This window comes from Stegodyphus dumicola, chromosome 7, assembly GCF_044657685.1.
Source record: "Stegodyphus dumicola isolate Sdum_Otavi_A_Nest chromosome 7, ASM4465768v1".
Lineage (NCBI taxonomy): Eukaryota > Metazoa > Arthropoda > Arachnida > Araneae > Eresidae > Stegodyphus > Stegodyphus dumicola.
The window spans coordinates 41509117-41533107 of record NC_140774.1 but is presented as its reverse complement, the minus strand read 5'-3'; the positions used below and the strand labels follow the sequence as shown (position 1 = coordinate 41533107).

The 23991-nt window shown below is 32.5% G+C and overlaps 1 protein-coding gene across 3 annotated transcripts in view; it reads right to left on the bottom strand.

Moving 5' to 3' along the window:
* LOC118203117 (sentrin-specific protease 1-like) overlaps positions 1–23991 on the bottom strand; it is a 183210-nt gene that overhangs the window by 136108 nt on the left and 23111 nt on the right. For all 3 annotated transcript variants that reach the window (XM_085820114.1, XM_085820117.1, XM_085820116.1), the window contains one exon: positions 6633–6817. In XM_085820114.1, the coding sequence (XP_085676240.1) occupies positions 6633–6817 (185 nt within the window). The remainder of the gene's footprint in view (positions 1–6632; positions 6818–23991) is intronic.

The window sequence follows — 23991 nt, the reverse complement described above, 5'->3', positions numbered from 1 at the left end:
CCTTTAACAGTAAAAGCTTAACTAACCCGCATACTCGGAAATTCCCGAATATTCCGGATAGTAACTAAAAAAAGAGGAGTGGGGGAGACTGTAGCCGTTCTTTAGATTTAAATTTAGGCTAAATAAATGATTTTGACATTTCGATATGTGCATCATATAAAAACCAACGGAACTGAGAAATATTCTGCTTAGAAAGCACAGTAAAACTCTTAAGTGTTCATAAACAAATCTCAGACTGAACATCAAAATTAATTATCAATGCAAAATACCGCAAATGTTATTGCACAATACGTGTGGCGTAATTCTTCCATATGTGATATTACGCAATCGGAATCAACACCTGCCGGTATTTGGAGAATAAAGAACTAAATAAAGGAAAAGAAAGAGACTTACTAATCTGGGGGTGTTTCTGATTCTAATTTTCAACAGACTGTATTAAATTTTCGGAATAAAATCAATCTTCGCTTGGGTTGGGTAGACCGCAAAACTTTTAGTCCTATTCAATCCAGATTGGACAGTGACAAAAAAAAGTCCGCTGCTTCAATATTAGAGATTTTGCAGAGAAACTCCCAACGTCCATACTGTATAATGTACTGGCAAAGAAAATGAAATTATTTTGACTATTCGATTATTTTCCTTTTATTTAAGCCATTCCGAATATTATTCCTTAGAAAGCTAATCTGTGTAAAAACACACCCATTTTTGGAAGTTTATCTATACTTCAGCAGTTACTGCAACTATATTATTATAAATATTCATACATATGCTCATAATATAAGTATAACGATCACAATAAACACGAATATGAACTGACCACGTGGAAAGAGAATGCAAATTATTAAAATCTTGATAGAAATTCAAACGTGCGTAGTATTTGGGTGGGAGGAAAAGAATACCAAATGTACGGGAATTTTCTACCGTTTTCGCAATTCTTTGGCCAACAGAACGACGTGCACCTGTCTGTACTCTCGCGCGGACCATAGGTTACGTTAATGCAGAGGAAGGGGGGAAAGCAATTGCCGAAAGTATGATTCACCATCTGACGTTGCATATAAGGAAGAAAAGTTGTTTATTTAGTTTCGGCTTTGGTACGGGGGAAAAATGCGCGTTCATTAAAAACAAAGGATTAAAAAACAGCACTAAAAGCAAAAAATAAGCACTAAAAACAAAAAAATAAGGGCTTTAAAGAAAAAGTAAGCACCTATAAGGGCCTTTATATTTTATTTTCAAATATAAGGACTTATAAGCACTTGTAAGGACCACTACGAACCCTGTACTATCTGATTTGGTGGCAACAGTTCCTAATACAGAATTCCTTTGTAGTCCCACCATACGAGGGATACCTAAACTTAGGTGGCTCGACTGTTTGGAAATAGACTTAAGAATTTTAAAAATAACCAATTAGATGTCCATGGCCAGGCATAGAAGAGCTTGGAATTTGATTCTGAGGAAAACAAGGGCACATCCTGGCTGTCTGGCCATTGAAGAAGAAGTCCCACCATACACAAAACATTGCATTTTTAGGGTGCAGCCATTCTCTCGATGCTACTAAAGGAAATTCATTTGGCATTATGATTTACATTTTTCTTGTAATACTGTAACAGCATCAATTTTACATCATACACATCCTGAAAAAAGAGTTGATTTATTTTCTTTCAGCAAAAAATCACATGCTGACTCTCAGGCAAGCATATTCTGCTCTGTTAAAGGATGGGATACACATACATTGTAGAAGCTTAGACTTGGTCTTCTTCAAATGATCACGTGCTTTACTTTTAGGAATATTTAGTCTTTAAGAGCAGCAGCGTCTTTGTTTCGAATACTGAATTGAAGAAATCAGAGCTAGAATTTAAGTTATGCACTACAGTTACCAAGCTTCTACCATAAATTAATGTGGTTTCAAGAATTTTCTGCATATGAAGTGAAAAAATGCACTGTGAATGCCATCGTCATCTTTTGAACACATTCTCACTGTAAGCATGTTTGTGGTATCTCCATGCATTTTCAGAGTGGTTTTTTTCACAGTTTTTGGTTATAACATATTCCTTACTTATTAGAGTTAAAGCAATGAAGCTTAAAAGGAATGTTATATATAAATTTATTGTAGACAATTCAAATAAAAATTTGTATAAGGAATAAAAGTGGCAGAAATATGACAATTCTGGCAGTCGTTTTTAAAATGCTAAAGTCACAAGGAAGCTTTAAAAGCAGCAAAATATGGCTAACAGCAGAATGATGTTGATCTACAAGATCATGAGGAAAGGAAGAAACTCTTGTTAATGGGAAGGACATATTAGAAGATACTGGATGGTGATACTATCTTCAAAAGGATTAACCAGTAAAAAAAAAAAAAAAATGCAGCAATATGGTGATCTTAAGCAAGATACACCTAGAACTAAAGCTATTAAGTGATTAATTTAAGAAACGAACAATGATCCATAATACTGTATGCAATTGAAAAACTTTCAATGTTTATCAAAATAGGTATTTTTAAGATCTAGGATTGCATTAATTCACTTTTCATTACTTTTTAATTGAAAAAACTATTTATGATTTACATTTTGAACAATTATGCATCTTCATTGTTTCCTAGAAAGAAATGCATTCGAAGTACGTCTCATCATTATAGTTACAGGGGTGTTTGTGGGACCCCAAAAAATCCCCTGAAACTTTTACGGACTTATGAAAAATTACAATTATGAAGTATTGAATGACCTAATTATAAAAGTTCAATGAATTACTTTTTTTGCAAAATTAATAACCATAAATTTTCAAACATATAAACTACTACATTTTATGTAAATATTTTAAATTACCTGAATTAATTCTTTAAAAAAACATTATCTAATTTCTGCTGCTTTTTTTTATTTTCTGATGTTTGTGGGCTTGTCTTTCTTTTGTGGTGAACTTCATAATTGAAGGAAGGTTGACTTTTATTTTCCTCACTTACAGTTGAAGAAATTTCCTCGAGAACTGCACATGCAGAGGTAGAAGCAGTTTGCTTTTCTGCTAATGTAGAAGGTTTTTCAGAGACTTTTATAGGTGACTCATCTGAAATACATGTTTTTTTTAAGTCTTCTTGATATGTTTTCCAACTTCTGTTCATATTCAGTAAGAGATCTTTGTGAATTGTATCAGTCATTGGATTTTTTGAGCCATATTTTTCACATGAGGTTTCTTTAGAAGCCATTAAATCATATTTAATAGTCTACACTGCATCTAGGGAATCAATCTTAAGAGAGTTTCTATAGTCAGTGACAAGTGTATCCATTAAGTTGAATGCACTTTCCACTAATGGGCCATGGAAGCAGCTAAGGCAGGCTTTGACCAATTTAGCCAATGTAGGATACATATAATCATTTGTGAAATCATCTTTTAAATTAAAAACTTTAGACCAATATTTATCAATTGTACACTTGACTTGATTTCCACTTTCATCAGATGTGTAGAGCATTTCTTTGGTGATATCAATATCACTCTGGTATAACCTTATTTCAGCTTCTACTTTTGACTTTTCATTATCACTAAAAATATGGGACATAAAAGATGATAATTTTTCAAAAGCTAATATTGTACTGGTTTTACCTCTTAGCTCTGGATCTAATGCTGTAAAACTAATTAGATATGAATTTTTAAGGGGTAATTTCTGTTTCATATGCTGTGCTGTATTAGTATAAGCTTTCATCAGAGAAATTTGGAATTCTTTTGCTATTGGATGATTTTTTGATAATTTCTTCAGGAGAGTGGAAGCTTCTGCACCAGTAAATATTACTTTGCTAGGTAGATGGAATTCTGGATTTGTGACATCAACCTTTAGTAAATCATAAGATGTGCACTCTATATTTTCTGGCTTCATAAAAAAAGAGAAAAATTTTGCCATCAATTTATAAATACTGAAATGTATTAAATGAAGCATTAGTTTTTTTGTTTCAAATAATTTAATATATGTGTTGAACTCTGGTAATACTGCTGAATATAATGCCATATGCAATAAAGTTTTGTTTTGCATAACAAATAACCCATTTAGTATCCCCCCCGAGCTAAAGCATCCTTTGCGAGTTGTTGGGAATGCAAGCAAGAATACACCCCTTCAATATTTTTTTTCCGAGCTGCAGAAATATTTCTTTTATTGTATACAGTTTCAACATAAGAAAAATAATCCCCTTTATCAGTTTTATCCAAGTAGTGAAAATAAAATGCAATAAGAGCATCCCACAGATCTTTGATTCTTTCTAAAGCACATAAAATGTACACCCACCTATGATCTGGTCTCTTCAAGGGCTTAAGTTTTTTAATGGCAAGGGATTCACAGATTTTGAAAAAATTTTCTCTTTTAATGCAGCTTTTTATATCAAAATAGATGTCATCAAACAAATCTTCTAAGTATCTATCAAAACATGAAGCAAATTTTTTTGCACAGTTATTAGCTGTGTGACATGTGTCACTATGAATATCTAATAAGTGGGGTGCTTTGTTTGATCGTAGTCTGGTTTCAACACCCTTTTTTTTTCCACGCATGGTGTTACATGTGTCCATTAATACACTATTTAAGTTTGCCCATGGAATATTATTATCTTCAATAGTATTAACAACTGCTTTAAAAACAGCTTCTGAATTGCAAGATTCCATCTTTAGAGATACAAAATGATGAACTACAACTTCATTTTGATTGTTGTCATAAAACTGCACCAATATTGCCAGTATACTTTCTTGAGCATTGCTAGTACTTTCATCCAAATTTAGAGAAAATGGAGTCTCCTTTAGAGTTTTAATGATATTTTCCTTAATAGTTTTTGCGAGCCCATATTTCATTTTATAACATGCAGTAGTCCTGGACATTTCGAACGAGTTTAGTGCCGTCTGATCGCGGCTCAACTGTTTGCAGAGTTTAATTAAATTGGGAGCTACATTGAAAGAAAGAGAATTCTCGGCGATAAACGAAGTTATTAATACCTCTTGGCGTGCTTTTCTTGTCACTATATCCAATGGCCGAGCATCAGTCTCCAGTAAGTCATCAGTATTTTTTGAATTAGCATAATTACTTAAAGTCATTGAATGTCTAATGCACTTTGAATATTTTACGTGCGTCACAGTTTTAGAATGATTTGTGAAAGCCTTGAATCCTTCCCCACCATACTTCAGCAGTGGGTAACAAAAAAAAAAAAACAATATGCTTGTCCAGCAACATTTATTTTCTTGCACCGTGTGCCGATGGTATGCCCATTACCATCTCTCCGTTTAATCCAATTCCACCTAAATGCATTCCGGACACCTTCTTCTAATTGTATAATATCACTATTTATATCGAGAAATTTCATAGTGAAATTCTCTTGCGTACATAAAAAAATATTTCAATAAACGAAACGAAAAATTTACACGTGCATCAATAAATGAAACGAAAATTTTACACAGCGGAGAAAAAAAAGTTGAGAAGCGATCAATGACAAATAGCTAATACGGCGAAATATCCCCCTTCTCTACTTATTGGCACCACGCCAGGAGAGATAAGACCTTTGAACCCAGAGTCACGTGATTGCACATCTGGTCGAACGAAGTCTCTCCCTTTTTCTGCCGCGCCTACTTGCCGAAGAGAATGTCCGAGAACCGGTGGAATGAGTCATAACTCGCAATAAGGAAAGAACAAAAAAGAAGTCCCCCCCCCTTTTCATGCATTATCACTGCCTTTGGAGAAAGAAAGGAAAAGTTTTAACCACACACACTGACCTTGCGTTTTCTGCTTTCAAAGCAAACAAAATTACCCAGATCAAAATAAATAATTCATTATTATTCCTACTTCCTTTTGAACGACGATCCCCGGAATTTCTGGATATTGAAGTTCAAAATCCCCGGAGCACAAACACCCCCGTAGTTACCACAAGATTTAAACAGTGAAACTCTCTCATATCTTTATATTATCATGTAAACTAAGGAGGAACTCAAAAAATTTCTTAAACCCCCACCTGAATTGGCTTCACTGGTGATTTTTAGAAATTGCTATAGCCAAACTTTGATATCTTCTCTCAAACATTTCTTTATTAAATACAGGATGATAATCAATAAAATATATTTTACATGATTTGTCACAAAAGCAGATTTCACATCATTTACCATAAAAGGACAGTTGTACATGTTCATTCTAAAAATTCTACTTGGAAGAAAGGTTTACACAGCAAAAGCACAATAAAAATGTTCAGAATTTCTTCTTTCCCGCTGGAGAGGATTAACTAAGTTACAATTTATTATAAGAATCTAAGCTTATACTACAAACAAAATTCTAGTAAATAAATGTATAGCAATTTTGTAACTAATGAAAGTTTCATTATGAGAATACTAACCTAACATAAGTAATAATAATATTTGTAGAATTACACAGCAAAATTTCAGTTTAAAAATACGGCTTATTTCTATACCTAATTTATTACACACGATTATTAAAAAAATGCTTCAAGCTTCTATAACAAAAATTTCAAACATAAAGGGTTAACTTATAAGAATTTGAAAACTATTCAGTTATTAAAATACAATCCTAAATTGGATTTATTGGTGATTAAAATGGTTAGTTTAACAAAAATTGAAATTTATTAGAAAAATTATGACAAAAATCTTTTATTATCAAAAGGTTCAGGACATACTTCCTCATCGTCATCATCAAGGATGATCACTTCATCTTCCTCATTCTCATCATCAACAATCATAACTGGAGTTTCAGGTATCATTGCACCCATTTTTATTGCAGATATGAAATAGTCCTTCACCGACAAATCAGAGATCCAGTCAAAAAGACATCTCAACCTTGAAGTTATGGATCGAGGAACATCTAGACAGAAAACAGAAAAGAGCTTCAAAAACCAAATGCATGTTTAATTAAATCTAACAGCAAATCTATATGTTACAGATTTCCTGTAGAAATATGATTTAATAACATATTTTATGTACACTTTAAGATACTATTCACAAAATATTCATAAAAAATTAGATTACCTTATAAATGTATACTTCATATTACATACTGATGCTATGGCATAGTTTCATTAAGAAAAAGGTCCAGAAATGTTAAGGCAATACTTATAATAATGAGAAATAATATAAGGTTTACATTTGACAATTTATAACTTTTAACTAATCACTAAATTCTTGCCAACCATTATCAAGTGTCTGACAAGTTGAAAATGAAATGTGCACCGGAAGTAAAAAAATGTGTCACACTGTAAAGCCCACATAGCTATGCTTCAACTAAAAAGGAAGAACATACACTAGATACATTATTCTACTTCTTCGTTTCACAGCATACAATCCATGGATTTATTTTGCATGTCAGATTAAAAGCAGTGAATTAAACTGCAATTGGACATCTTTTTGTCCCTGTTCATGCATTACTGTAATAAGTATTGTAATTGAATAAATGTAATTGATCACTATATTAGCTGTAACTGTAATTTGACCCTCATATTGCCTTCCAGTAATTTCGAGAAACAGAAATTACTAGAAATATCTCGGCAGCCAGGTGAAAATTATATAAGGCCGTAGAGGGCATATGCTCTCAGTTATTGTTAGTTGTCAGCTGAGCGTGAATTCCGAGTGCTATCTCCAGTTTAGCTTTGCTCTTTAGCTACATTTTGCATTGTGTTTTATTTAAAGTTCATAGTACAGTACAAAGTCCGAAATTTGGACTCATCAAGACTTTGGCGATTCCGGATTTGGGATTTTTCCGGATATTAGATCATCAATTTAAATCTGGTAAGATGGCATGCAGAAATTATACAATTAAAAATACGAAATCGTAATTTATGAAATAAAGAGCAATTACGATCTAAAGGATATCAAAATTTACAAAAAAAAAGGGGGGGCTTAATATTTATTTGTTTACTTCATTAAACATTTCTTTCAATGTAAGTTATTTAAGTTGCTTCGTTTTTTGTGCTAATACTTTCTCTTTAATTCTTTAAGCAGACATAATTTTTTGTTCAGTTACAAAGTTCAATAACATCTCTGTCACTTTCTTCACTACTGGTAGCGGTATTTTCTGTAACCATACTACAGATTTTGCCGTCTGTTAACCGATTGGCGATTGGGGCATTGTCATCGCAATGAAAAACTTCTGTTATATCATCTTCACTTATTACCACTTCACCACATTTCTTAACAAAATCCATTAAGTGGAAAATTTCACCTTTAGTTTGTGATATCCGAAAACCTTCAAATTTGCGGCTATCATCTTCATTGTTCTCACCATGAAATATGGTAGCTGGCAATAAATAATGCCAAGCATTTTTTAACGTATCTGGAGACACAGCCTTCCATGACCTTGCAATGCTACACACAGCAGATTTTATGCTAAAATATTTCAAAAATTCTCAAATAGTCTTGCCATTGTTCAAGAAATTTAACAAGGATTTTAAAAATGCTACTTTATATTTGCATTTCAGTGCACACACTATTCCGATATCCATAGGCTGAATGACAGGCATACAATTTGGAGGGAAGAATAATACGGATACATTATCTTTCACTAAAACTAAGTATGAGCCAAACAGTTGTCTACAGTCAGGACTATTTTTGAGTCATCAGGTAAACCAACCAAATTCAAATGTTGCTGATCCTTGTGTATAAAATGATTTTCAAACCATTCATTAACCCTCTCTCTGACTGCTCAATTTGTGGACTGAAATCGCTTCAAAAATTGTGTATTTTTTTTCATATTTTAAATCTATATATATATATTGGAGAATTGAAAAATGCATTTTTCCTCACTAGAAAATATTTTTTTTATAGATTTTTATCATGAGAAAGTAAGTTGCCAGAAAAAGCAATTTCAGATGTTATCCCCAATAAAGAAATTTTTTAATAAATTTCAGTCGAATTACAGTTAATTTCTATTTATTGCATAATATAGAAAAAGTAAAATATATATAATTTAAGAAAATATAAAGCACTGAGGAAAAAATATCTTAGAAATGCAGTTTGTAGAGTTTAAAACAGGGTTCAAGGCAAAGTCCAACTTCACAGTCTTTGCACCTGATTCAATAAATCTAATTATTAATCTAATCAATAAATATAATTAATAATTCAATAATTTAATTAAATAAACAAGATAATTGCTGAATGTTTTCTAGCAGCCATTTCTGTAAGAAAAAAGTGGCAAAAAGTGGAGTTTGAGCGGTAATACCATGCGCCGCCTTGAAACGCTGCGATTCAGTGGACAATTAATGATATCTGTTGGCCAAAGCATAAATGTCTAATACTGTATATAATTTATTTCAGTGGTTAAACGGGGAAAAAATGGGATGCACTCCTCAAGTCGGAGGTTTAACACTTGTGTCATCCATGCTCTTTTATTTGCACAATATACAACAGGGAAAATCGTTACTCCTTTAACCTTTTGAAGCTGGGGCTTTGGTAACAGTAAAAGCTACAAAAGGACGGGGAATCTTGAATCAAATGCTTTCCCCACTTTAAGAAATCACCTCCTATTTGCAACAAAGATTCTTGTGTGTAGTTTAATGGATTCTCAGAGGGGTGCATCTATGTCGCAAAAGGAAGACCTTTGAAAGAGATAAGTGTTAAAACCCCAGAGACGTCAAACTTGACATTTCACCCCACATTTCAGCCTGGAAAATGGGGAAAGAGATAAGTGTTAAAACCCCAGAGACGTCAAACTTGACATTTCACCCCACATTTCAGCCTGGAAAATGGGGGAAAAAGACATGGCCACTAAAGTGGACAACCCCGTCTTTTCAAAGAGAGGACTCTATGGCCACTATAATGGCCATCCCATCTTCAAAAGGTTAAATGCTCGAGGTTGTGCATGTTTCCTAATTACGGAAGGTTTGCATCATAAAAAATTTCTCACCCCTTAACTTTGCTACTTGGTGCTTCCCCAAATTCCAAAAAATTTCGTCTTTCCTCAATTCTGCCGTCCGGTGCCAACGTATTCTGCCCTCATTTCTGGGTTTATGGTGAATAACATACCAGTTATTCTTAATTAAAATAGAACTAAATGTAATCTTTTGGCCTATGAGTTTCATAAACAAAATCTATTTTTAGCATATGAAGAGAAATTTTTGTTGACTTTTTTCTCGCAACATTTCTTAGAGCATTTAAAAATCTATAATCATCACCAAGCGTAATGTTAACATAAAAGGTTGCCATACTCTTGTTATTCAATTACTAAAAAAAAAAAAAAAAAAAAGTTTAGACATCACTGCATTAGTTATTACTGAAGCTGTCAAGTACCACTAATGTTTTATTTTTATTCAATATGAATACTTCTTTTGAATAAATATTTTAGCTGCTGTTATTCTGAAAAAGCATTCTAATATTTGCTGCATTTTTCAAATTGTGAGTTTATAAAAATTTTAAATTATTTCATAATATTTGAGAACAACTTATACATCTAATTGTGTTTTTCAAAGAGAATTATAGTTGAAATTTAATTTCTTAAAGCATTTAGGATTTTGTAGACATCACAGGCATAACTAATAGAAGATTTATCAAAGTTAAATTCTATTTTGGGGATTTTATGTTTACTAAATTTGTGTATTTTATTGTCTATTTGGCAAATGTACCAATCCTTGTAAAATGTTAGTTTCATTTTCGAAGTAATCTCAGATGAATGATTTTGTTCGATGTTGTTTTTCAAATATTATGTAATTGTTAGGGATAATTAAGAAATTCATAAAATTTCTAAACATATAACTGTTCCTCAAACAAATATTGAATTTTTCAACGGACATCGAAAGTATGATAATATGGTATTTTTGGGACTAGCCAGGAAAAATGACCTGCAAGTCTTAGCCACAGAACTGGGTCTGCCCGTCTCAGATAATGTGAAAGTGATTCAACTCAAAGAGTTAGTTACAAACTCAGACATGTATGAAGAGGGATTCGTGAAGAATCTATTGACCAGCATAACTGATGAAAGAAAAATGGCTGAACAAGCAGCTGAAAATGAGAGGTTAGCATTAGCTGAAAAGGAAAATCTTTTGTGTGAAGAGCAAGCAACCGAAAAACGTTTGCATGAGGAAAAAGCTGCTGAAGATGAACAAATTGAGAATAAGCATCTGTTTGAATTGGAAAACTTAAATCTTCAACTAGAGTTGCAGAAAATTTCTCAAAAGGAAGTGATAAACATGCGGTGATGAAAGCAAAATATAATAAATAATGACTCGCCAGGTTGGCGTGAGGGATAGAAAATAAGTGAATGTTTTGGTTTGAGATGTATGCCAAGCAGACACTCAGCTACGGAGCCGAATTATTAATTCACAAATTTATGCTTACATGACTGTTTTTCCATAACGAGGTATTTTATTTAGTGCCTAAGTGAAATTAAGAATCAGAATTTTTAAGTGAAAATTTCCACGTGTTCTATTACGGAAGGAAAAATCAAATGAGCATGCATAAAGCATACAAAAAAATTTTTTTGTGGCTTTGAGGTTGGATGTCCGGATTTCGGACTTCTCACTGTAATTTGAAGTGTAACTACTGATTGTACTCTGTGATATTGTGAAGAATTGTATATCTAATTTGTGGAAAGTTCCAAATCTCAAAAGTCTTCTTTTAGATGAAATAAATTTTAATCAACCTAAAATTGAAGCTCTGTGCATTCTATCTACTATGAAACTGTATGCCTGCAATAATAAGTATTCACTTTGGGTTTTCATTTTCTCTATAAATTTTCCGAGAACTAATGAACCTCTGTGAATAAGAGATGTACAAAACTACTCTTTTATGGGATCAAATCAGAACCGTTCGCTCACTGAATGAATTTTTGAGGAGCAAACCAAGAATATTTAGAAAGGATGTAACAAGGAGTAAAAAGAATTGAATGAGCAGTGGAATTGGAAGAATCAACACAATCAAACACTGATTGGAAAGTTCACTAAGGATGTTCAATTTATTCTAAATAGTTCTGGAAAATCAATTCCTGATACACAAACTGAAAGCATGGAGGGGGCATTTTTCTTCTGACTCTGAATGAACACAATGTAGGACCAGTTTCCGCCCTCTTTAATATATTTTGGACGTAAAATTTAAAATATAATAAAAAATTAGAAAGATTTAAAGAAAACAGAAAAGAAGAAAGAAACTGCATATCATGTCAAACGTCAACAGAACAAGATGGATTTTCCACTGCCCAGTAAAAGCTATTTTTCCTATTTACATTTCACTCCACGAAAAGCATGCCTTATCTGTCCACACTATATCAGCCAAGGATATTGGCTGGACCTCTATCTAGTTCATGATAAAGTTGCACCATGCAAAACATCTCTTGGCATCTCATCGAGTAATGCCTGATTAGGTGTTGGTCGGTAAGGATCAGCACCTAATTCATTTAGGATTTTCAAAATGCGACTTTTTGAGAGGCCACAGTTTTTACTTATCTTTATTGTGCTGCTGTTTTCATATGTGAGGGTGCACGATAAGACATCTGATTGTACTTTCTGCCAGATCGAAATTGGCTAGTCATGCAGCCTGGCTCCCTTAAATGTGTCACAACCTGTAGGATGCGGACCTGCAGGAAAGCGTTCCTGATACAACTGTACTGCCAATTGTGATTTGTGCCCATATTCACCATAAAGTAGAACCATCTCACAATAATCATTTTTTTAAAAATCACTCCATGACCATAACACACAACCCCAAGGAGATATCTCTTTTATTGCTACCTCAAGTGAATATATGTGACGTTTCATACACTATTTGCATAATGCAGAAATTCGTACACCAAGCTTAAGGTGCGTAGAGTTGATTGTTTTGCAAAGACTTTTTATCAATTCACAAATTCGCCTACAGTATGTAAATGCTTTCAAATTTATTTACTAATAATTCCATAACTGCTTTTAGTTAACCCCTTTTTTTAATATGTTGAGATTTGATATAAATTACAAATATTGCAAAATTGTCCTCTCTCGGCATCCCTGAAAAATTGTACAGTTATTCTTTCTAGTAAAATACTTTTTTTTTTAATGATGCTCGTATGCAACATTAATCCCTAAAACTTCTCTCATTTGCTGTGTTTTCTGCGAAATGCTTTGGAGGCGAAAAGGTAAATGAGCCTCATCTATTAAGTCCTTGCACAAAAAAATATTTTTCATACAGATTTGTTTCTTTTACAATAATTTCTAAATTCATCATAAAAAATAAACTGAAAAAGCTGATTTCTCTTCCTAAACTTACAGCATTCTTGATATTCAAGCCTGGTTTTGCTACAAAGTCAAAATTCAGTAATTCAGGGTTAGATGACTTCAAGCCAACAATATCTTAGAATTTTTCACAAATTGTGTAATCAAATACATCTGAATATCAGATTCTTTAGAATGGTCAAGCAAAAAAGATGCATCGTTAATTTCACTTTCACCTCTGTCTGTCATATTTCTTATTTTCTGAATCTCTAGTTCAGTTAATTATTATTTTCTTTTCACCACAGGTAGCACTTAAAACTAAACAAGAATCTGGGAAGATATTTGGAACAAATTCGCTAATTTTGAAATGTTTCAATGAATGGCCTTAAAATTGTGAACTCCAAATGTTTACTTTTGTTGGGAAACATGCTTAAAAATACTACCTTTTGGTGCTAACACACAACCTTCAAAGTACTTTTCTTAAATTTTGTAACTTCTCATTTAGCATGTCAAATGAAAAACGTGACTGGCTGCTTCTGACTTTTATAGCTTTATGAAAAAAGGTGGGAAAAAAAGCAGGGGTATTGCTTTCAAAAAGAAAAAAAAACACATGGATAATGAAAGAATTATTTCGTGTTGTGGAAGTTAAGCAAATTCATTCAGCTTTTGTTTCCTGGAATAAATATTCACTAATTCACAAACCCAATAACTTAGTATTAAAAAAACTCTATCCTATATCCAGAAATTCCTGTCTCCATTAACAAATAGAGGAGTAAAAACAAAAAAGGATATCTTTCTTCTCTCAAATTAGAGACTATATCATATACGTTTCATATATTACTGATTTCATTCAAATAAAGGCAGTAAAGTCAAGACCAATATTCAAGGGCATTCAATTAATTTACTTTACACAATAATGTAACTTCATTCCTGGTTTTTAAAAATTATATTAAAATGTTCCGTTTTAGTGTATCACACTACGATGGATCTTCATGGAACACTTTACAGTAAGACCCCACTTAATGCGGGGGATACGTTCCATCAAAGTAGAGCGTAATGCGAAACAGCGCTAAACGAGGCTATCTTTACATGTAAATATTGGGGTTAGGGGAAGATGGCTAGGAAATTGGTTAGGTATTAAATTTAAAAAGTATGTTTTTTTTAATAAAAATAAAACCAAACATTTATTTCTTAAAGCCCAAATTAATACCACATTATTATTTCTTGCAAAAATAAAAACAAAATATAAATAACAAATATTCTTAAAAAAACAAATAAAATTCTAAGTCAGTCATATTTAGTTAGCCTTCCACATTTTCAGTGTTCTGCCTTTTTGTGACAAAAGCATCTAATGTTGTTTGCCTTTTTCTTTTGCGTTGTTCCCTTAAAAGTTCTTCATAAACGTATAGAGCATCTCTAACACGCCTTACTTTTGAGCTCCTGTCAAAATTCGGATCATTTTCAATGAATTGATCCATTATTTCAGTTATGGTAGACAAACTCCTTTTTACAAACGCCATCGAAAGTTCTTTTTGCTCTTCTTCTGAATCACTGCTGTCAACATTTTTGTTTTCTTCTTGTTCAGTTAATTCCTTGAGCTCATCATTAGAAAGACTAGCCGCTGCTTCTTGAATTATTTCTTCGACATCGTCCACATTTACCCCTTCAAAATATGTCTGTACAATACCGCACCAAACAAGAAATACAAGTACACTCTTTCGGATATGTATTTGAAACCTATCGCTGCATAATATTTCAGGGAATCCCCGTATGCTGCGAGCGATTTCATGGAATCCCCGGGTTGAAATAAAAGAGCGCTAAACCGAAACAGCGCTAAACGAAACAGCGTTAAGCGGGGTCTTACTGTACTTTCATATCATAAGTGATATGATGGGTCCACGAGGTGAAAAAGCATAAAAAAAGTTAATGAAGATGCTAGATCAGATTACTTAGATCAAGTATACATATCAGAGAATATTAGCTTCTTTAATTATTACTGCAACCTGTATAAAAAGACTGATTGGACTACATTAAGAGACGGATTCCTGTATTTCACAGCAACTGAAAGAAAACATATTTAAAAGAATTCATATGCATTTGTTGGATAAAAATTAAATACATTTTCAAATCATGCTTTTCAAAAGAGATCTACAGTTATCATTCAAATAGCATTCCTACTACTTGCAAATCACACGTTACTTTTCCATATCTAGGTTAGAATTAACTGCTGAACTAAAAAAATTGCTCTTTAATTTAATGAATTCACACAGTAAAAAATTATCATACTGTTCGAGATACATTTCTACCATTTACTTATAAGACACTTAAAAACTTAATGCATAACAGCACTTAATTTTAAGTGCTTTACTTTAATATTCCAGATTTTTCATTGTGTATTTCTTTATCTGTATAATGATTATTTCATCTGCTACTATACACTTCACAATATAATTATCTAAACAATGTTACATTTATATGATCCACAGTTTTTTCCATTAAGCATTTCCTTTTGTTTATCACAGCAAGTTCAAAATTATCAATGATATTGAAAAACAGAATAAATAAAAATTTCCTTCAATGATTATTAGTCCAAAGGAGCTTTATCCCTGAAGGGCTATTGTTTTCGTTTTGCGATTTTGTGTTGAAAACTTTAAAAAGCTGTATCACTTTTCAATTCGTTGCCACCAAATATTATCACCCTGTATTATATTTGACGAAATTAAATAACAAAGAATCTGCATAAATGTATGTCTGTTTCTCGCACTGTGATAAAACAACGGTACCTAGAGCCATCAAATTATAAATGACGTAATCCTACTGCGAATATGGGCATCTGAAAGCACAAATTTGCACAAAAAACACCCCTTTGGATACAATTTAAAATTTGAAGCCTTTCAGATTTTTTATTTATTTTATTTTAAATTTAAACAACCTAGATTTAATTTCAGTTCTTCTAAATATGTTGACATTTAAAAATTAAACATTTTCTTTAGGTTTAACCACTAAACACAGCATGTACTAATTACTGCTAACAAACAACATGAAAAATTGCAAAAAGTAAATAAATAAATAAATTAAAATATATAAAAAATGGAAGGGTAAAAATATATTTACATGTACCCCTTGGCGAAAACTGGTGGTACATGGATAAAGTTTATGCAATTTTTTGACTTGTTATTTTGGCTAGTGTAGTGGCGATTTTTTTGCCAGAAATTGCCGCTACACAGTCAAAATTACACAAAGTCAAAATAACACGACAAAGAATTGCATAAACTTGGTATCCAAGTACACATAAACCTATTATTTTGGCTTGTGTAGCGGCGAATTTTTTGCCAAAAATTGCAGCTACACAAAGCCAAAATAACACGTCAAAGAATTGCATAAACTTAGTATCCAAGTACACAACCTATTTTCACTAAAAAAAAATAAAATAAAAACAGAAAATTACACAAACTTGGCATTGTGCACTTGCTTGACTTTATCCATGTACACATCAACCTATTTTCACTTAAAAAAAGTCAGAGAATGGCACAAACTAGACACTGCACACTCTTGGCGATAAATGAAACAACTTCGCGATAATACAAGAGGTACAGTTTTCTCTACTCTAACCAGTGAATGTTGTTAATTAGCTTAAAAATTTTAAAATTAGGAAAACTTAAGCGTGGAGACTTTAAAAAACCACCTAAACAACAAATAAATTATCCAAAAAAAAAAACAAGCCTAGTAAGAAAGAGTAATTAAAAAAAAAGGGGGGGTCAGTGCTTTGTTAGAATAAAGTCAGATTTCAGTAAAAAATGAATTTATATTCATTAATATGTAGTCATCCAGGTAAAATAATTTACACTTCCTAAACCTCCCTCCCCCCCCACCAAAAAAAAAAAAAAAAGAAAGAAAGAAAGAGGCATAAATGAATGCTTGATGGTTATTTTGATTAAAAAGGTTTATTATTTGACTATATTTGACTTGAAACAAAAACGTTTTAGCTCCCAAGTAAATTTACGACTTGATTTAATAATATGAAACTGTTTTAAAATTATAATACCAAAATACAGAACTGGTTAAACTGGTAACAAATACAGCCCAAAATTTATAATTATATATTAATGCACAAAAGCAAATAACAAGTGAGTACTGCAAGCATTTTGCCACATAAAACCTAAATACTTTTGCAGACTGCATAGTTTAAAGCAAAATTTAGAACTTAACAACAGCAATAACATTTCTAACCTGTAAATAATATGCGGGAAATAAATGACATGCCTGTGAGACAAAATAATTATAAGTACTACAGTCAAAAGTCGTTAATTCGGACACCCATAATCCGGAATGATCTATAATGCGGACCTCAAAGCTACAAACTTTTTTGCGTCGCGTTCACGCATGCGCACAGGCGTTTACGAGAGCGCGTAAGACCTTTACGGCTGCTAATATGTTTGTGCGCATGCGCGTTTAATGTGTAATGGAGGTATAAGCTGAGCTAAAATTATCTAATTCAGTTAATGTTGCAGATTGCGTTGTTCCTTAATCTTCGAATTGGATCCGGCTTATTATTTTTTGCAGACTGTTAGAGCAATTTCATAAAAGTAAGCTTGAACTTTCGATTATGTCAAATAGAATTTCCGATATATATTTACTAATATGTAATTTGTATCTACAAAGCGAAATTATGTTTTGAAATCCGAAATCTGTTTATCAATTTCACGCCGCGGATTGGAAGTTGATCTGTCAGCACTATCCTTATCTTTAGGGCAGATGTTTTTATTTTATTTGGCTTATAATTCCTTACTAAGTGCAGTTTTGATATGATTTAAATCAAGTTCCTCGTCATTATAATTTGCTTCCGATAGTGAAGAAAGTGACCCAGAGGTTATTGAAAACTAAAACATTTCGATTTACAAATAAGTCGGTATTTATTACAAATAAGTCGGCACAGCAATTACGGGACTTGAACAGCGGAACTTTGTAACTGAACAAGAAATTATGTCTGTTTATAGAATTAAAGAGAAAGTATTATCACAGAAAACGAAGCAACTTAAACAACTTACATTGAAAGAAATGTTTAATAAAGTAAACAAATAAATATGAAGAGTTTTTTTTTTTTTTTTTTTTTTTTTTTTTTTGTAAATTTTGTTACCCTTTAGATCATAATTGTTCTTTATTTCATAAATTACGGTTTCATATTTTTAATTTTATATTTTCTGCATGCCATCTTACGAGATTTAAACTGATGATCTATAATCCGGAAAAATCGATAATCCGGAATCGCCGAAGTCCCGACGAGTCCGGATTAATGACTTTTGACTGTATTAAGAAAAAAGAGCTCAAAATAAAAATACAAACGATGCCTACATTAACTAAGGGGGCATCATATCGAATAATTTACTGACATCTCTATAAAAAATTTGCTAATAAAAATAATTTAATGAACTTAACATAATTCAACTGTTTAAGGGACATAATGTCATGGATATTAAATCCCAAAGTATTTGTTTTAATAAAAGGTTCAGAAGTATGAATTTAGACTAGTTCTGTAAATAAATCTTAAAAAGCAGAAAATCAGTTGACAGACAGAGTAAACACTGCACATCCAAAATTTTAAAAACCCACACATAGGTATGTTCTTTCTACGAGGTCCAGCTAGATATACTCTGGTACAAAACCATTTTTTTCCCACTCTTATTGACAGACTGAGGTCACTGATTTCCAACACCCAGCAAACTGATTGGTCACCGATTTCAGCAGCCCAAACTCGGAGAAATCCATTAATAATGCATCAGGTACTTTTCTTGGTATATTGGAAAATAGTATAATTTCATGAAATAGATGGAATAGACATCACACTTCAAATCTGAAGTAGTTCTTAAACCACAGTCACTTTTTTAATCAACCCTTGCTTAGTCGCTCATTGCAATGAGACATTGCAGGTGCCGATGCTACTTTTAGAGGTACTGTTTTTGTTATCAGGACTGGGTTCAGAAATGTATACAGTGGTGGCCAAAATTGTGGACACTTTTGGAAATTTTTATGTTTTTGAACTTTGTATGCTTATAGAAAATGTTACTTTTTGCAAAATGCAAACTTGTATATATCATTTTAAAGAGAATTTATAACTGAATTCAATACAAAATACAAAATCCAATTATTTGCAATACAAAAAAGTTATATGTACTTTAATATAAATAAAAAAACACAGTTATGAAGTGGTTTGTAATGTCTAGCTTTCCTGGCCAATCACTGTTCTTGTTCTGAGAACCAATCAAATATTAGTAACTGCCAGTAGAAGCTGACATCATGTTTACACTTGAAACAATTCATTATTTTGCTTTGTTCTGTAGAAGGAGGACCTGTTTCTTATACACTGCAATTAAAAGTAGGAATTTTTGTAAAAATTTTTAATATTTAGTCAAGAAGCAATGACATCAAATAAAAGAGTAGATTGGACACCTAGAAAGAGATGTAATATTATTGTGTTTCAAGAAAGTGGTCTTTCCTATACTGAAATTGCAAGACAGGTGGGTGGTTCAGTGACTACATCTGGAGTCCGAAAGTTTTGTTTACGATATCAGGGGACAAATTCATTAAAAAACAAAGAAGGAAAAGGCCGAAAAAGGTGCACCACATCTATTGATGACAGAAGAATAAAAAGACTATGTCTCCAAGATAGAAAAATGTATCAGCAGCCATCAGAAGTGATCTGAATGATGCTGGTGTTTCTGTCAGTTCAAGAACAATCAGAAGATTAACAGATGTTGCACTGAGAGGTAGAATTCCACGAAAAAAGCCTTATCTTAATTTTCAGCAACGAAAAAAAAGACTACAGTGGGCAAAGGAACACATTAATTGGATAGATGATCAGTGGTCACAAGTTATATGGAGTGATGAAACTAAAATATCGTTATTCGGTAGTGATGGGCAAAAATATGTAAGACGTAGAATAGGAGAAAAGCTACATCCTGACTGCATTCAAGCAACTGTGAAGAACCCAGTTAGTGCTATGATTTGGTCATGCATGTCAGCAGATGGTATTGGTCGCTTTCATGTCATCGATGGGACACTGAATGCCAGAAAATACATTGACACTATTCTAGAACCAAAACTTCTACCTTCCATCAGAGATCTCTTTCCCAACAATGCTTCATTTATTTTTCAGCAGCATTCTGCTCCTTGCCACACGGCCAAAATATCGAAAGAGTGGTTTTGTACAAAGAGCATTAAATTGTTGTCATGGGCAGGAAAGAGCCCTGACCTCAATCCTATCAAAACTTTGTGGCACCGTTTGAAAACTCTTGTCTGAATGATGCACCCATCAAATAAAAGGGAACTAATTGAGGCTACAATTGTTTCCTGGCATCATGTAATAAGGAAAGAAGAGCTTAAAACTCTTGTCAGCTCAATGAAACGTGGATGTGAAGCTGTAATCAAAAATAAAGGGTACCCTATTAAGTACTGATAACTCACTGCAATCATCACTATCTAATGTATATCGATAACTATTATCGTTTAACTTTTTTGTATTGCAAATAATTGAATTTTGTGTTTTGTATTGAATTCAGTAATAAATTCTCTTTAAAATGATATACAGTCAAAAGTCTTTAATCCGGACTCGTCGGGACTTCGGCGATTCCGGATTATCGATTTTTCCGGATTATAGATCATCAGTTTAAATCTGGTAAGATGGCATGCAGAAATTATAAAATTAAAAATATGAAACCGTGATTTATAAAATAATGAGCAATTATGATCTAAAGGGTATCAAAATTTACCAAAAAAGAAGCCTAATATTTATTTGTTTACTTTATTAAACATTTCTTTCAACGCGCGGATGCGTAAAGCATACCTTACGCATAGCCGAAATTAGAAAATTGCAACCAGAAAACTATTTGATTTGTATTCGTGATATTTATAATGACGAGGAATTTGATTTAAATCATATCAAAGACGGAGTACATCGAAATTAAATACTACATTTAGTAAGGAATTATAAGCCGAATAAAATAAAAACATCTGCTCTGAAGATAAGGATAGTGTTGACAAATCAACTTCCAGTTCATTGCGCGCCGCGACGTCCCCCCCCCCCGCTCAGAGCAGCGTGAAATTGATAAACAGATTTCGGAACGGTTAGATAAACAAAGAATATGCCTTTATCCATTTTTTGTAGCAATTCGTTTTTTGTTTGATGGACATCGAAACATACTTTCGTTTTCTAGATCCTTTGGGAGCTCCAGCATCGGAAATTCTATTTGACATAATCGAAAGTTCAAGCTTACTTTTAGAAAATTGCTTTTACAGTCTGCAAAAAATAATAAGCCCTATCCAATTCGAAGATTAAGGAACAACGCAATCATCAACATTAACTGAAATAGATAATTTTAGCTGATACCGTCCGTTATATATTAAACGCGCACGCGAAAACGTATTCTGCACTTGCGCAGTCGTAAATGTCTTGGGCACACGAGTAAAACGCCTATGCGCATGCGTCAATGCGGCGCACGCGCAGAAAGATTTTAGCTTTGAGGTCCGGATTATGGGTGTCCGAATTAACGACTTTTGACTGTATTCAAGTTTGCATTTTGTGAAATGTAACGTTTTCTATAAGTATACAAAGTTCAAAAACATAAAAATTTCCAAAAGTGTCCACAATTTTGGCCACATACATGTAAGTATAACTATTATCGATAACTATGATCATTTAACTTTTTTGTATTGCAAATTGAATTTTGTGTTTGGTATTGAATTCAGTAATAAATTCTCTTTAAAATGATATATACAAGTTTGCATTTTGTGAAACGTAACATTTTCTATAAGCATACAAAGTTCAAAAACATAAAAATTTCCAAAAGTGTCCACAATTTTGGCCACATATATGTAAGTATGAATGTACGTGTGCATATGCATACACACATATATGCATATACACAGACATGTTCATACATTTCTGAATCTGGTCCCAATAGCAGAAACAGAACCCTTTTTGACAATATCTGATTTTTTTTTTTTTTTTTTAAATTTAAAATGATGTAATGTTTGGTGTTCTGCTACTAGATGTTCAAAAAGAAATGCATCAAAAAATAAGAATTTAAATTTCCATAGATACATAGTTTTAAAACCTGAAGTAATTTATAGCTGTCTACAGTTTACACTGGCAGTGACATTATGCTGCATATACTGAATGTAATATCATTTAAATGCAATTTCTTAACTTAAGGAACACTGTAATAGTTCCTTAATAGTTAATATATATTAAATAATATCTCATAGTGTGGTTAAAAATTAAAATTTGAGTGATTTTATTTACATAACTCTAAAATGCTTAAAAGTAGTTTTTGTCTTAATTTTTTTTATAGACATGTAAAATCAAATACAGTCTAAAGTCGTTAATCCGGACTCGTCGGGACTTGGATCTGGCGATTCCGGATTATCGATTTTTCCGGATTATAGATCATCAGTTTAAATCTAGTAAGATGGCATACAGAAATTCTAAAATTAAAAATATGAAACCGTAATTTATGAAATAAAGAACAATTATGATCTAAAGGGTATCAAAATTTGCAAAAAGAAAAAGCTTAATATTTATTTGTTTACTTTATTAAACATTTCTTTCAATGTAAGTTGTTCAAGTTTTGCTTCGTTTCATGTGATAATACTTTCTCTTTAATTCTATTAAACAGACATAATTTCTTGTTCAGTTACAAAGTTCCGCTGTTCAAGTCCTATAATTGCTGTGTCGAGAACACCGACTAATTTGTCAATCGAAATTTTTTCGTTTTCAATAACCTCTGTCACTTTTCTTCGCTATCCGCGAGGAACTTGTTGTAAATCATATCAAAGACGGAGCATATCGAAATGAAATACATTTGGTAAGGAATTATAAGCCAAATAAAATAAAAACATCTGCGCTGAAGATAAGGATAGGCTGACAGATCAACTTCCAATTAATTACGCGCCCCCCGCAGAGCAGCGCATCCTTTACATATTAACAAATATATATCGGAAATTCTATTTGATATAATTGAAAGTTTAGCTTACTTTTATAAAATTGCTCTTACAGTCTGCAAAAAATAATAAGCCGGATCCAATTCGAAAATTAAGGAACAACGCAATCACCAACATTAACTGAAATAGATAATTAGATAATTTTAGCTTATACGTCCATTATACATAAAACCCGCACGCGAAAACGTCTTCTGCACTTGCGCACACTCATATGCGCAGTCATAAAAGGTCTTACGCGAACGCGTAAACGCCTATGCGCATGTGTCAACGCGGCGCATGCGCAGAAAGTTTTTAGTTTTAAGGTCCGGATTATAGATCATTCCGAATTAACGACTTTTGACTGTAATATTTATATTACATTATTTCAGTGATGTCATGGAAGCCATAACAGCATACATTGCTGATTTTATCAATAAATTTTAGAAACTAAACAATGAACAATGTGTTTTGACTCATTATACTAATGGAAATATCAACTTTCATCAATTAATCTCACAGAAGAATAATAGAGGTTTTGGTTTCCCATCAAATGGTATTTCTTATGTATGTATGCATAGAAAACAGGAAAAAGTTATCTGATAATCTCCATAGCAATTATGTGCATAGAATATACACCATGTTTCAAAAAGAATATACGTATTATAAAGTGTTATTTTGTCCAAACTATCGATCACTGTGCCTCGGCTCGGCTATTGGTGAAACGAATACATAGTCTAGTTTATATTAATAGCCACTAGATGTCAGTTATCTTCTGTTTTGCGTGGTAATAGTCACATGTTTAAAATGGCTACTCCGCAGCAGAAATAATTTTGTGTTCTTGAGTTTGACACCTTGTGACTTCTTCCTGTGGGGTTTGATTAAAGACAGCGTTTAT